The sequence below is a fragment of the Bubalus kerabau genome, chromosome 19, assembly GCF_029407905.1.
Source record: "Bubalus kerabau isolate K-KA32 ecotype Philippines breed swamp buffalo chromosome 19, PCC_UOA_SB_1v2, whole genome shotgun sequence".
Lineage (NCBI taxonomy): Eukaryota > Metazoa > Chordata > Mammalia > Artiodactyla > Bovidae > Bubalus > Bubalus kerabau.
The window spans coordinates 25,505,005-25,521,576 of record NC_073642.1 but is presented as its reverse complement, the minus strand read 5'-3'; the positions used below and the strand labels follow the sequence as shown (position 1 = coordinate 25,521,576).

The window sequence follows — 16,572 nt, the reverse complement described above, 5'->3', positions numbered from 1 at the left end:
TCTTGAAGAGATCTCTAGTTTTTCCCATTCTACTGTTTTCCTCTATTTCTTTGCACTGATCACTGAGGAAGGCTTTCTTATCTCTTCTTGCTATTCTTTAGAACTCTACATTCAAATAGGTATATCTTTCGTTTTCTCCTTTGCTTTTTGCTTTTCTTCTTTTCACAGCCATTTGTAAGCTATTCAACTACTACTGTTCTATATAAATATACCACCCACATAGATTAATTTCCCTTTGGCCTAAGAGACCAGACCAGTGCTTTTTACGCTGTAGGTAGTGAAACTGATTTTGTGGGTTACAACCTGATTTTAAACAAGATGAAATATAAAAATATCAGGATGCATCCATTTAGTATGATTTGCTAAAAACTTTTTCTAGAGTGTGTGTATGAAATTAATAATTATTAATATTTATTATAAATTAATATTTACTGTCAGTTATAACCAAAAAGTTTGAAAGCCACTAGACTGCTACAGAATCAATCAGCAACAATGACTCATTTTCAAGGTCTAAATACTTTTTCAAAATTATTGACTCAATCCTCATGAAGCAGTCCAGCGAAGGAGATAAGAACAGTTATGCCTGTTTGAAAATAACTGGTCTCATTTTGAAAGTCAAACAGAAGTCTAAACGGAATTAATTTTCAATCCATTTAACATATGCTAACTTTGAAAAAACTGAACTGAGATTGTATAATACTGCTCCCTCTAAATATGCATTTCCTCCAAAATTAAAGATGTCATTAGAACAAAAGTTCTACTTCAGTTAACAAAAAGGAAAAAAGAGATCTAAAGCTTTGAGTTTATTTTTTGACATTTTTCCCTACATAAAAGTTTTTTGATCTTCTGTGAAACTCATTTATATATTTGCTAACAACTACTGAACCTAACTGAACCTATCACTTACAACAATTCTCATGTTAATAAACATAGAAGTTACTAGACGTTACTAGATAGAAACAAGGAAGTTACTACTGTGTTAGTAAGAATTACCTAGTCCGTTTTGAAATGGTACCTCCACTTTGGGGAAGACTTAGAGACTATAATCAAGCTTAGAGAATCCAGTCAGATCTTGAGTCCCAGTGATCAACTGGGAAGAGTGGCTGATTCATAGACCCTTTTTATCTGCCAATACAGTCCAGGTTAGTTTGTCCCCAACCTAAACCTGGTGGGCTGCACAGAGTCGGACACAACTGAAGCAACTTAGCAGCAGCAACCTAAAGCTATGTGGAATCTCTAGAGATGGCTCATCACACTCAGAAATACTGAAGAAGGGGTAATAATGGGAAGTCCTCACAACTCCCAGAGCCTAGAGCCAACCCACCACGATAGTCACAAGGAAACGGCTGAAACACTTGCCAAACCACAAAAGCACTTACTAAGACTTTACTAGGCTCCTACTCTGGTGTTTCTAGGAGGTAATTATTAGGTACTTAATTAGCAAACAGTTCCTTCAAGTATAGTTTCACATTTGATTACTAGGGAAAAGGATGAGAGTAAGAATTAGCACTCTCCCTGTTTTACAAAGAGGTTATAATGAAAAACCTAACAAACCAAGACAGTGGTAGAATGAAGTGCTTATCTTTGAATTCCTGGTCTAGTTGTCTTTCCATACATGGCAGGAAGTCTTGATCAGAAATCTGGAGGATGTCATTCTAAAGGTTTGAGCTCACCCATCTTTAGATTATTTCACTCTTTTTACCTCTATGTGGCTCTCTGCAACCAAACGGATGTTACTTACCTGACTACAGCAAATTTTGATCAAGAAAGATAAAAGAAAAACTCAATTCCTACCTCTATTTTAATCAGCTGAAAGGAGATTATGTATACAAACGGCAGGAAATGCGCATAGGAAAACGCTGGTATATGGTCTAGGAATGCAGTAAACTGGCAAGAAGCCGCACAAGCTAGTGGTAGTTCTTATGATGTAGTTTTTAGGCTCTACTTAACAGTAACTTTCCGGAGAAGGCAGTGGCACCCCACTCCAATACTCTTGCCTGGAAAATCCCATGGATGGAGGAGCCTGGTAGGCTGCAGTCCATGGGGTCGCTGAGGGTCGGACACGACTGAGTGACTTCACTTTCACTTTTCACTTTCATGCATTGGAGGAGATGGCAACCCACTCCAGTGTTCTTGCCTGGAGAATCCCTGCTGTCTATGGGGTCGCACAGAGTCAGACACGACTGAAGTGACTTAGCAGCAGCAACGGTAACTTTCATGACTACCCTACTTGATGGTCAAAGCAGATAGGTTCTCTCACACATAAAGGTTTTGGAAACTACACCAAGTCAACACCATGCTATTCATTCAGAATTGATTTTTAATGAGTCTCGGCTTTCTCTAAATGTACAACTAATACTTTTTATACTGCCTTGTGTCAAAGGGCTTTCAAAGAGATATGGACTAAAGATAATATAATAAATGTTATAATAGTAAATCTCTGAAGAGTTCTAGCTTCATAGCAACTCGTAAGCCCTACAAACACACGTGTGTCAGTATGTATGGCCATGTTGTTTAGCTGCCAAGTCGTGTCTGACTCTTTTGCCATTTTATGGACTGTGGCCCACCAGGCTCCTCTATCCATGGAGTTTCCCAGGCAAGAATACTAGAAGAGGTTGCCATTTCCTTCTCAAGGGGATCTTTCCAACCCAGGGATCAAACTCGCATCTTCTGCATTGGCAGGCAGATGCTTTACCACTGAGTCACTAGGGAAACTCCCAACATAATGCGAAATGCTTCTTCAGTCCTTAACCCAATCTGGTATCATTTTTCTTATGTTCTGTGGCATTCTTAATAGTCTAGAATTAAGACTTAAGTGTCTTTAGGTGAAAGTCCTTGTTCTCTAATGGGGATATCGATCTCATAGTAGTGTTATATATACTCATTCTAACTTGATAACAAGATGAGTTCAGTTCAGTCGTTCAGTCGTGTCTGACTTTTCGACCCTATGAATTGCAGCATGCCAGGCCTCCCTGTCCATCACCAACTCCCGAAGTCCACACAAACTCATGTCCATCGAGTCAGTGATGCCATCCAGCCATCTCATCCTCTGTTGTCCCCTTCTCCTCCTGCCCCCAATCCCTCCCAGCATCAGGGTCTTGTCCAATGAGTAAACTCCTCACATGAGGTGGCCAAAGTATTGGAGTTTCAGCTTCAGCATCAGTCCATCCAACAATATACATTATTGATATAAATACATATATTTTGCCTAATAATCAAAATTAATTCAATCAAATATTGGTTAAATTGGGAGACTGGGGGACTGACATATATACACTGCATGTGTAAAATAGCTAGCTAGTGGGAACCTGCTGTATAGCACAGGGAGCTCAGCTCAGTGCTCTGTGATGACCTAGAGGGGTGGGATGGGGCTGGGAGGGAGGTTCAAGAGCGAAAGGATGTATTTAAACACATAGTTGATTCACTTCATTGTATGGCAAAAACTAATGCAACGTGGTAAAGCCATTATATTGCAATAAAAATAATTATGCTTATTAAATTAACAAAGGCTATCAAAAGTTTGAATCATCTAACTTTTAATGAATATGTGAGAAGACAAGTGTTCTCTTATTCTGGTTGTGGTTAAGATAGTGAAAAGTTTATAATACAAAGCTTTAAAATATGCATATGCCCCTCGACTCAGAGAGATAATTTCCAGAGACTTGTCCTAAGGAAATAACTAATGATTTAGCCAAAAGAATGTTTCTCACAGTATTCTTTTATAGTATAAAACTAGTAATAAACTAAAAGTCCTATAATAGGTAGTTAAAATTTATAAAAATAGTCCATGCCATAAATTATCAGATGGCTGTTACAAATAATGTTACAGAAACATATTCACTGCCACTGAAAGTCTTCTAAAGATATAGTGTTTAGTGGGGGAAAAGATGCAAAACTGTATATATTACAAAAATTATGTACCTACAGTTATAGGTACATATTCATGATGCTTACATGTATGTCTAGGGAAATTAATCTTTCTAGGATGAACATTCTAGTGTAATAAAATTTTGTTACACAGGTGGAATTAATATATAACATGAAGGTCAGTCCATTCTCTCTAAATAAAGATAGTTTAAGCAGTTTACAGTATGAGCAAAGTGTTTTTGGTGCAAGGAACACTGTTGACTTTTAATGGTAATCTACAGTCAGGACTTCTATTCTGTGGTGAAGGAGCAATTTTTTAAAAAAAATTCTAATTAGTTACAGACATTTTAGTAAAATACATTAAAGATGAATTATTAGAAAAATAAAATAAAAGACATACAAATACAAACCTCATTTTAAAATCAGATTCACAAACAAAAGTTACTTTATCAAATAGCTAAAAAAGATTCTAAACTCTTGCTCTCAATTTCTGTACCTATCTTGTCACTGATAGATAGCAATCCACAGACCATGCTTTCAGTAGTACTGCTTGAAATGATTAAGAAGCCTATTCGCAGTGGACAAATAACTGTATTGAGTGGGCCATATTTTGATCAAACACCTGTAGACTCTTCTGCAATAGAAAATCTTTCTCCAACAAATAGGAAGATTTGGGCTCTTCCTTTGTTATGCCTACTATACTTATTAAGTCTATAATGTTTTTCTAAGGCTAAAAGGCATTTTCAACAAAGTCATATATCATTTTAAACCATCATTTTCCAAAAGAATCAAACACTATCTCATATAATGAAGCTAAGAGAATTAATATTTTTCTAATCATGGGGCAACAAGTAGTCATTCAATTCAGTCAGTCAGTCCAGTCACTCAGTCATGTCCGACACTTTGCAACCCCATAAATTGCAGCACGCCAGTATTCTTGTCTGAAAAATCTCATGGACGGAGGAGCCTGGTGTGCTGCAGTCCATGGGGTCGCTAAGAGTTGGACACGACTGAACGACTTCACTTTCACGTTTCACTTTCATGTACTGGAGAAGGAAACGGCAACCCACGAGAATCCTGGGGACCGGGGAGCCTGGTGGGCTGCATAGTCCAGTCTATGGGGTCACATTGAGTTGGACACGACTGAAGCGACTTAGCAGCAACAGCAGCAGCAGGCCTCCCTGTAGTCATTAGGGCATTCCAAAGGCGATATGACAGAAACAGATTCACCTGGTTGAAAAGGAAGCAATGGAAAACGTTGGTAGTGAGAATTTAAGTTATTGATCTGCTCCCAGGGTTGAACAGAAGAAAATGAGACAGTGTGCCAGTTCCTTGGCGATGCGAATACAGTCTCTCAGGGAAAGGCTGCATGAGCCTCTGGCCACTCTACATGAGGAATGAACCAATGATGGACCTCCATGAACTCAGGACAAAAGTAATAAAGATTATAAACACCTTACTTTATGTTGAGCTTAAGAAGAATTTAAGGCTCAACTGATTCTCTGAAAACATGTAGTCTGGTCTCTAGAAATAAACCTGCTAGGTTCATAACCTAGCAGTCTATTGTCGAAGGAAAAACAAACAAAGAAACCAGCAAAGTGCTGAGTTAGAAACTGAAAATTCCCAACCGGTATGCACATTAATAGAGGGTATGGTACCACTTCCCAGGTGGCACTAGTGGTAAAGAGCCCATCTGCCAGCGAAGGAGACCTAAGAGACCTGGGTTCGATCCCTGGGTAGGCAAGATCCCCTGGAGTAGGATATGGCAACCCACTCCAGTCTTCTTGCTTGGAGAATCCCATGGACAGAGGAGCCTGGTAGGCTACAGTCCATAGGGTCACAAAGAGTTGGACATCTGATGGAAGCAACTTAGCATGCATGGTATATCACTTTAATCATTCAATTATAGTATTTTTAAATTGCTGCAAGTTTAACCTGTTGGTATAAAAATGAAAAAATATACCTAGTACAGCACCTTACATAGAGTAGGTGCTCAAAAAAAGTACAGCTCTTTGAACTGTTGTAGATGGGTAAGTCAAATGCTTTATTCTTGTATTTGAGTTTTAACAAGTGAGAGGTTGATCACTAGATCAAAAATATGAAGAGTAATGAATGATTAACTATGAAAGGAACAGAAAGACTCTAGTGCAGTTAAACAAAAGACAGACGTAGAACACAGAACTAAAAAGAAGCCTCAAGAGAAAGTTATGAAGTAATAAATGAAGTTTCTCAAATAGTCAAAAGGGAATAGGAAGATGTAATATTGTAGGACTGAAGCCTTAAAGGAAAACATTTCTTATTGAAAGCTAAGAAGGGCGAAATTTAATCCATGAAAAAGCTTGGAGTATTACATTTTTCTTTTCCTCACCTCATACAAAGTGCATGTTTTCTCTTTTTTAATTGAGGCATTATATACGTGAAAGTTGCTGAGTCGTGTCCAATTCTTCTCGACCTCATGGACCATAGAGTCCATGGGATTCTCCAGGCCAGAATACTGGAGTGGGTAGCCATTCTCTTCTCCAAGGGATCTTCCCAACCCAGGGATCGAACCCACGTCTCCTGCATTGCAGGCAGATTCTTTACCAGCTGAGCTACCAGAGAAGCCCCATTATATATGCAATAGTGCAAAAACCCCAAATGTGCAAGTTTGATAAATTTTTACATATGTACAAACCCAGATCAAGGTATGGAACATTTCCAGTGCCTCCTCCCAGTCAACGGTGACAGAGGATGAGATGGTTGGATGGCATTACTGACTTAATGGACATTTAAGAGTTTGAGACCCAGGAGATAGTGAAGGACAGGAAAGCCTGGTGTGCTGCAATCCATGGGGTCACAGAGTCGGACACAACTTAGCAACCGAACAACAACAACCAGTCAGTAACCCTACCATCACCTCCACCTACCACAGACTGATGACCACTGATCAGTTTTGCCTGTTTTTGAATATCATGGGATCATTCAGAATGTACTCTCTTGTATCTATCTGGCTGTTTTCACTCAATCTTGTATTTTTGAGATTCATCCATATTTTTGTGGGCATTAGTAGTCTGTTCCTCTTTATGGCTGAGTAGTACTTCACTGTACAAATATACTACAAATTTGCTTAACTGTTCTTGTGTTGATGGGCATCTGGGTTGTTTTCAACCTTCTGCTTTTATGGATAAAGCTGCTATTATGAGTATTGCTGTAGAAGTCTTCTGGTGGACATAAACACTCATTTCTCTTGGATATATGCCTAGAACAGACTGTTAGGTCACGAGGTTGGCATATGTCACAAGGTTGCCATAGATCAGGGCAGTTTTCTAAAGTGATTGTATCAGTTTACTCTATTAACAATGTTTGAGAATTTTCACATAAAGTTTAATTTTAAAAAGCTCTTTAGTTGAAACAAAGAGCTTTAAGACATTTTTTGGTATTGCTTCTTTTAGGGGAGTAACATAAGCAGATTTCTCACACCTCAGGAAACACACAAGATGATTTTAATAGGTATGAGAAGAAAATAGTACAATTCCTATTCTAGTTTCTTATTCTTTTGCCCAAAAAGTAAACTTTACTAACATTTAATATATAAATTAACATTAGTGTGTTTATTTAGATGGTTATGTTTACTTATTGTCATTTGTGTGTGCCTGGCTGAGCACAATTATGGGACATCTACTACAAACAGAATTCTCCCTAAATGAACAGGCTAGCTAAAGGAGTCCTGCAAAAGCTCTCAGTCACTCAGTGATATATGACTCTGCGACACCATGGACTGCAGCCCACCATGTTCCTCTGTCCATGGGATTCTCCAGGCAAGAATACTGTACGGTGTTGCCATTCTCTTTTCCAGGGGATCATCCCAACTCAGGAATCGAACCTGCGTCTCTTGCACTGTAGGCAGATTCTTTGCCATCTGAGCCACAAGGGAAACCCCTACACTGGTCCTACAAAGATGACATGAATAATATAAGCACAAGCAAGCAAGGAAATGGCCAACCTGACAATTCTTTATTTCTTTAGAAGATTAAAAACTCTGACATTCTAGTCAGATTTCATAAGAAGTAGGCAAAAAAATTCCAAAAATTCCAACTTTTAAAAATATAAACTTAATTTAGTACTATTAATGACATTTTGCCAATAAGAATTTTAAAACACAAAATATCCTCTAAATCATGTCATCCCTATTAGTTTCTTTTTGCATTTATTTTACAATGTAGATAATAGTGCAAAGAATATGTATATATAATTTTAAAATAAATGTACACATATTAGAGGTGACCGTGCTCAATTTTTTTTTTAACCAATGTACATAATCAAAAAGATTCAGAAACTCATTTTAGCACAACTATTTTTTAGTATTAATTTAGTTTATCTTCGGGCATAAATGAACTTCTAATTTTTAAAGCTATATACGGTGGCTCAGACAGTAAAGAATCTGCCCCCAATGTGGGAGACCCAGATTTGATCCCTGGGTCAGGAAGATACCCTGAAGAAGGAAATGGCAATCCACTCCAATATTCTTGCCTGGAGAATTCCATGGACAGAGGAGCCTGGTGGGCTATAGTCCACAGGGTTGCAGAGTTGGACACGACTGAGCGGCTGAACTGACTGTACTGAGTTAACGATACACATGCTCAACTGTGTAGGAGTAAATTATAATGATGGCTGCAACTTACTGTGAGGTGCATTAAAATAAGATGGACTGCTATACACCTAGAGGGATGGATATATAAACAAATAGAGCAAATATAGGAAAATGTTAAGTGTGGAAATCTAGGTGGTAAGATATATTATGGCTGTTCACTGTACAATTTTTTTAAACTTTTCCATAGATTTGAAAATTTTCATGATAAAATGTTGGACAAGAAACAAATTTACCTGGAGAATCCCAGGGACAGGGAGCTTGATGGGCTGCCGTCTATGGGGTCGCACAGAGTCAAACACAACTGAAGCGACTTAGCAGCAGCAGCAGCAGCAGCAGTGATATAGGGGAAAAGTTAGAAATTCAAAAAGGAAAAAAGGAAGGAACATTCAATACCACTGCTTAGTGTTTTTACATACACTATACCTTTGAGGTGAGAATTATCCCTATTTTACAGACTAGTAAACAGAAACTTGGAAAGACTACAAAACACGCGCCAGGATGCAGTGTGAAGCCCAGCCAAAAGTTGAAACCAACCCGATCAAATTTACCAGAGGTCTGAATTCTCTTGGCTCACATTCCTCATAAGGGGTTTCCTAGAACTAAAACAAATGTCTTCTCTACAGCAGAGAAGTCACTTCTTCATTCCACGTGGATCAGCTCTATTAGAAAGCTCCTCCCCATAGCCTGAAAAAAACTGTTTCCCCCATGTTCTTCCTGTGTTTGATTCCTTGTGGCCATACAGAATTCCAGCAGGGCTGGCCTTCATATCAAGCAATAGTATTGAAATCTGAATAATTAGGATTTTTTCCCTGTAAGTATTTTATAATAACATCATCTACAAAGCTATAGCTAGATGTAAAGTGGGGATACTATCTCCTAGAATTGGGAAGAAAATAAAATGAGAACACTGACACATTCAACTGTAACTAAAGAAGAGCAGAGACCCAAATAGCTCCTTCTTCTTTTTCTAACCTTTACCTTTATTTGGAAATTACAGCATGCCACTCACTATAAAATATTTTAGAAAATTAGGGAGACTTAGGTCCTTTCCTTGAGGAACTCATTGCTAAATGTGAACAGACACAGATTTTCCCCCTTTATTTACTGCATCTTATCTAACAATGTAATTGACTTTACTCCCTCATTTTACTTTCCATTTTCCCTTGGTATGGAGTTAAAACTCCTAGGAATTTTATGTACAATTAAATATACAACTAGGACCACTTCTGCAGCACTTGTTTCAAAATCACTACAGGTGGCCAACCTATGCAAGCAGCATGTTAATAAAATTTTAAGTCTATTTTCTTTCTGACTCTCAGGAAATCTTTTTCAAAGGTAAGATTAAAGAAAGCCATTGTGTTACAAGAAAATGACCAACTGGTGATGATAACTTTTAATTTACTTTGACTATGCCCAAACATATGTGCCCTTAACTGTTTATTTCTTACTTAAAGAGTATATTCAAGGGATTCTCCAAAGAACTCTTAAAGTAACAAATCTTGCCATATATATATATATATATATATATATATATATGAAAAAATAACCTATTATTCTACCATGAACTTTGCCTTATTTAAGGACAGCCTACAGTTCAGATATGGATAAAAGTTACTTGCACAGCCTCATAGAATCTGAATGAGACTGTTTTTTTCCCCTTGAAATCTGAGGTTGTTAGTGTTGGAAGAAATCCTAGAGATGATCATTTTATAGTTGCAGAAACGGATATTCAGACAGTTCAGATGACCAGCCCGTAACAGAGCCCAGACCAGATGCCAGGGTCCCCCAATTCCTGACCCAGTGTTCTTCCTATTTTACAATCATGAGAAACTAAAAAAAAAAAAAGGATTATGTCCGTCCATTACTTCAACTTCACTAAATTTCAGTCTGGCCACCCATGATATCACTTCTTTTTGTGAATGGGTGTATTGGGGGGGGGGGCGGGGGAGGAGTCTCGGGTATCTTCACTTGCATATAATACAACATTTTTAGAGTTTTCATTCATATTTATGCTACCACTATTTCCCATGTCTACTTCTATTCCTCAAGGATGCCAATTCAGACTTGAACATGCCTTGACCCTCCTTTCCACTACATTTCTTATGTCAAGAAATTAACTACCAACTATTATAAAAGTAAAAGGGATTGATTTTAAAACACAAAGCACACATGCTAGTAAAGGGCCTGGTAAAAAAATTTAATGTTATGTATTACATGTAGATGCTTTCTAGAGAAAGAGCACAGCGACAACCCTGCTTATGAGAAGAGAGAGCTATTGTGGACTGAGGTGGGGGGCCAAGGATGAGGTCTGGAATCTGACCTAAAACAAATATGGAGGTGAAAAGGCATGAGGAGCTTCCGGGACCCACTAGCCAGTGCCAAGCTGCCAGCTCCCAACTATTCGGTGTCGGTTTAAAAGAAGCAGGGGTACCAGGGATGCTCGTACCCCAGGACAATGATAGAGCAGGCGGGGCACCCAGAATCGCGCTCAGGGAAAACTCAACAAGTCTGGATGGCGAAGGATGCCCTGAGAGATGGATGAACGACTGCCAAGAGGCTGCCGCTGGCTCGGAATGACCACTGCCCCTTTCCAGGATCGACGCCGCGGGCGCCCGCCGGCTCGCGGACAGCCATTTGCACTACGCTCCCCTACGTGCCCCGACGTTCGCCCCGAGACCGCCGAGTCCGCCAACCACCCTGCCCCGGGCGATGCCTCTGCTCCAGGCCCGCTTCCCGGCGAAGGGCTCCCAGTCACTGCCGGCTTTCCGGGAGGAAGGCAGCAGCTGGCCTGCAGGGGCCGGAGCCGCCTTCGAAAGTGGGCGGAAGGATGGCCGCCCTCGCGGGGTGCGGGCGCGGCCCGCGGGAACCCTCGCCTCCGGCGCGGCCGAGTTCTCTCTGCGCAGCGCCGCCCGAGCCTTCAGCCCCGGCCGCAGTCGGCCGCTCGCGGCGGGCTCCGCGCTCCGGGCTGAGGCGATGGGGAAAGGGGGCGGGCGCGCCATCATGAAGGGGAAAATGGTGGGCGGGCGGGCCCGCGCGCCGCCGCCGTACTCACCCGGGCGGGCCAGTGCGGGTAGCCCTTCATCTTGGCGAAGACCAGGTCGCCCGCCTTGTACTCGCGGGGCCGCGGACGCGCCATCCCTGCCGCTCCCCTTCCTGGTCGTCCTTGGGCGCCGCGAAGATGCCGGGAGGCCGCCCCCCCGCGGGCCGACGGACTGCGCCGCGCTCCCCGCGGGCCTCGAGCCGGGCGGGCGGGCGGACTAGCGGCCGCTCCGACGAGGGGAAGCGTCGAGGCGGCGGCTGAGGCGAGGGAGTGGGCGGGGGGCTCAGCAGGCCCGGCAAATCACCGCCCGGCAGCGGGGGAGGGGAGCCCCCGGCCGCTCGGCTCTTGCCCGCGCCGAGGTCCCCGCCGCCGCCGCGCGCTGCTCACAGGCGCCGCGTCGCCTGCCTCATGCCGCCGCCGCCGCCGGCCTCCTTCCCGGGCTCCCGGGCGCGGCGCGAGCACCGGGCCTCGCGCCTCCTCCGAATCCTCCTCGGGCAGCGACCGCAAACACGATCTTATTATTGTTCTCGCGCGCGCTCAGCATCCCCCCCCCTCACCCCACTTCCCGCTCCCCACCCCTCCCCTCTAGCGCCGGCCGGTTAATTCCTAGGTACACGGCCGGCTTTCGCGCAGAAACCGAGCGCGCCAGCCCGGCTGCTCGGCGGGCGGGCGGGCGGGCGGGTGGTAGGTACGTCCTCCCCCAGCACCGAAGCCCGCGCCGGGCGGGCAGCAGCGCCTACTCCGGAGGCCGCCCGCCGCCCGCTCTCTTTTGTTCTTGGCCGGGAACTGCCAGCCGCAGCCCAGCCAATCACCACCTGGCCGCCCCCCTCCCCACAGGTCCGCGCCACCTCGGGGGCGCTCCCACCAGCCCCCCAGTCCCACATCCACCTCCCGCTGACAGATCTCCCGCCCAGCTCCCCCGCCCCCCCGCGCGGGCCGCTTCTATGAGTGCGCTCGGGTGAGGGGGGCACAAAGGCGCCCCAGGCCGGGGGCCGGCCGCGCGAGGGGACCCGCCCCCCAGAGCATCAGGCTGATGGAAGAAGCACCGGTCTGGGGTCAGCGACCTTGTGGAGGGGGGTCTCACCCTAGGTCTGCCCTTCACAATGCGGTGTGACCCACCCAGGGCAAGCCATTTAACCGAAGTCACCGAAGGTTTTCTAATTCGCCGAGCCGGACAGTCGGGATTCGAACTCGGATCTCCGTAACTTCAGAGTCCGTCAGCGGTTATGACTTTCGGTGCGTCCGCCGTCCAGGCCTGGAGTTTTGTGAAAGGGACTTCTGGCAGGTCACTCGTTTCCAATCCTGGCAACATTTTGGACAGAGTTTTTGTTTTTTAATCTGCCTAAAGAACGAATGAATGATGCTGCTTCTTTCTTCATCCTGAAGCTCACCTTTAAGAAGTCGGCTGCCGCGGCTCCTGAGTGTAACGGACTTTGGTCCTCAGCTTCTTGCCTTTCTTGTGTCTGTCCCTCTCCCAGGCTTTCCTACAGTTTCTCCCAGCATCGGCTTTCCTCACTCGCCCTGTAGAACCGTGTGTGTGTGTGTGTGTGTGTGTGTGTGTGTTTTAACCCCTGTTCTTGTTCTTTTATCCAGGGCTTCGGATAATGGGGCGTTAAATTCTCTAGACTTCCTGTGGATTGTTTACTTTAGTAGTGCTTGACTTTATCTGCTAACGGCATTCCCTTACTCCTTGTATCTGGTGATTTTTCCTTTTGAAATATTTACCCTTCCTCAGTAGTCCTACATTTTCCTCTTTTCTAGCTGTAGACTAAGTCCTTTTGCCTCTGTTGCCTGTGTCAGTCCCTTAGAGCTGCTATAACAAAGTATCATAATTACTATAGGCTGGGTGACTTTCAAACAAACCTCAGAAATTTATTTCTCACAGTCCTGGAGGCTGGGAGGTCCAAGATCAAGGCATAGCAATTCAGTTGTCTCCCGAGGGCCGGCTTCCTGTTTCACAAAAAATAGTCTTTTCTTCGTGTTACTATATGGGTTGAGGGGTAAAGGGGAGGAGGGTGAAACTCTCTGGGGTCTCTTAATCTCATTGATGAGGCCTCCGTCTTCATGGGGATTCCCACTTGGCGGTAGTGGTAAAGAATCTGCCTGCCAATGCAGGTGATGCAAGAGATGCAGGTTTGATCCCTGGATTGGGAAGATCCCTGGAGTAGGAAATGGATCCCACTCCAGTATTCTTGCCTGGAAAATTCAACGGGCACAGGAGCCTGGTGGGCAGAGGAACCTGGCGGGCTACAATTCATGAAGTCACAAAAGAGTCAGCCACGACTGAGCACACACACACACACACACACACACACACACACACACACACACACCATCCTCATGACCTAATCACCTCCCAAAGGTCCCACTTCCAAATACATTGAGCATTAGGTTTTAACATGAATTTTGGGAGGATACATTCAGTCTACAGCAGCCTGCTCATGTGTATCCCATTGTAGGACTGTCATGTGTACCTGTCATTGTGTCATTATGTCATCATGCCCTGCCTTTGAACCTGTGAATGGTTCCTATATCGTCTTATGCCAAACTCAAATCCCTCTGACCAGCTGCCAAAGCCCTGACTGTTGGCTGCTCTCCCCAAATGGTCCTCCCTCCTTGTGGGCACAGACTGGAACTAAGGCAGAGAAATGAGAGGGGGAAAGGTTGTCAGTTGGAAGCCATGGGAGGACTTTAAATAGGAGAGGGACACGATCATAGTTTGGGTTTAGACAGATTTCTAGACTGCTGGCCTGTGTGGAGGTAGATTTGAGGGTGAGAGCCTGGAGGCAGGAGCTCAGTTGAGGGGACCTCTCTCCAAGACAGAGAAGACAGGGGCTGAAACAGGGCTTGCTGACTCACTGGGCGGCCAGTAGCTAGGAAAAAGGAGGAGTCAAAAACTATTTTCTGGTTTCTGGCTTCAGCAATGGGATGATTAATTTTGACATTCACTGAGATGAGGAAATCCATGAAGAATGGGCAGTTTGGGGGATGAGATCATGAGTGGTTTTGTGTGTTGAGATTTCACGGGGCATCCAGAGAGAGATGTTTTAGTGGAGAGATGAATATATAGCTCAGGGGAAGTAGTCAAGGTAGAACACAGAGATGGGAGTCATTTCAATAGGTAGGTTGTGGTTGAAACCATGAGAGGGGTTCTAGAAGACCATGCAGAATGAGAAAGGCAGTGGCAAGGATGGAGCCTGGTAACACCAACATCTAAGGGTCAGGCAGAAAAAGAGGAGATCCTGTGTGGTCCTGTGGTGGAGATGGTAGTTTAGTTGCTGAGTCGTGCGACCCCATGGACTGTAGCCTGCCAGGCTCCTCTGTCTATGGCATTTCCCAGAGAAGAATACTGGAGTGGGTTGCCATATCCTTAGGAACCAAAGAATTAAAGAATTTTCAGAAGGAAGGAGATGTCCAGATATATGCCACAGGGAGGTCAAGATAAGGAGGGAGATGGTGCCGTTTAATCTGATGATTAAGTACTTGGTGTCCTTGTTGGGAACTGCCTCACTGAAATGGTGATAAGAAGAAACCAGAGAGCAGTGGCTTGAGATATGAGTGAAAGGTGAAAATGTGAAGGCAAGAAGTGTAGACAGCTCATTCTCAGCGGTGGAGAAGGAGTAGCTGAAAGTATGGAGGAGAGTTATTCTGTGCGATTGTTTGGCTGGTTTTAAAGATCGGAGAAATTTGAGTTTGTTATTAGAAGAAGCCAGTAGAGTGGTTAAGACAGAATCCAAGAAAAGGAAACTTAATGGAGGGAGTTGGTTAAATCAATAACGTGGAGACTTCTCCCAGTCTAGGCTTTGGTTTTATGTATTTTTTGTTTTATTTTTTTAACATTAAACAAATACTTTTTAATTGATTTTGAAGATTGACATATAGGCATATACTTATTGCTGTCTTTTTTTGAGACAACAATCAAAATGGCCACTGAATCCAAGGTAGAATTATTACTGCATTTACCTCAATTGATGGAACAGTGCGTTTTCTTATAGAATGTCTTAAATGTTAAATCACAAAGGATAACATATATATATATATATATTTTTAAGTTCAAAAAAGGCAAACAATTTATTTAAACGGATACATACATGTAGGGTAAGACTATTAAAGCACACACACCGGCAGACACATATACAAGTGAGTGTTTAACCCAAAACTCAGAAGAGTGGTTACCTTTGAAAGTGGGGGGAGGGGTATGAAGAGGGAGGGGCACATGAGGCTCTAATGTGTTTTAAGCTGGCTGATAATAGGTACATTGGTGGGTTTTCTTTTGGCAGGGGGTTCCTACTAATTTATTTATTTATTTATTTTTATTTAATTGAGCCTTGGCCTGGCTGCTCAGCACACACTTTTGCCTGCCTCTTGTGCCCTATGAAGTCAGATTAATGATGTACGCACATGGGATCCCCTATAGGCTCCCTCTGACTGGTCATTGGGAATCTCCTCATGTGCTTGGCTGGGAGCCCGGGGGGTTTTGCACCCAGGTTTGATGCAGACCACCTTGTCAACACAGTTTTGCCAGGAATGAAGCATTGCTGTATGGTTTTCACTGCAGACAGAGCTTTCAGACTGGTTCCTCCGCTTTTCTGCAAAGGATTGTTCCTGTGGCTATTCCAGAACAATGCTCTATTCAAATATTTAACAGATAATAAGTAACCCTTTAGAGAACCACTAAAACCATTAAAAGAGTCTGATATATTTTATTTTACTCAGTGTGGCCTCAAGAGCTGGTCTATTTGCTGTGTCAAAATAGACATATTAATTTTACTTGAAACTTGGAAAGATCTCCATTCACAGCTTCCTGTGATCTCTTGATTTCAGCATCCTCAAATCCCAATGGGCTCCTGCATCTCCCTGTCCTTGGCTACCTGATCTGTCTTTTGCCACTCCTCTTTTCACTCACCTGGCTTCCCAGGTGGCTCAGTGGTAAAAAATCTGCCTGCTAGTGCAGGAGAAGCAGGTTTGATCCCTGGATCAGGAAGATCCCCTGGAGAAGGAAATAGCAACTCTTTCCAGTATTCTTGCCTGCAAA

General features: G+C 43.4%; 1 protein-coding gene across 1 annotated transcript in view; it reads right to left on the bottom strand.

Annotated features, from left to right (window-relative positions):
• Positions 1–12,033, bottom strand: part of HDGFL3 (HDGF like 3) — a 76,207-nt gene extending 64,174 nt beyond the window's left edge. The window contains exon 1 of the mRNA XM_055556038.1: positions 11,550–12,033. Coding sequence (XP_055412013.1) covers positions 11,550–11,633 — 84 coding nt within the window. The 5' untranslated portion in view covers positions 11,634–12,033. The remainder of the gene's footprint in view (positions 1–11,549) is intronic.
• Positions 12,034–16,572: the final 4,539 nt, after the last annotated feature.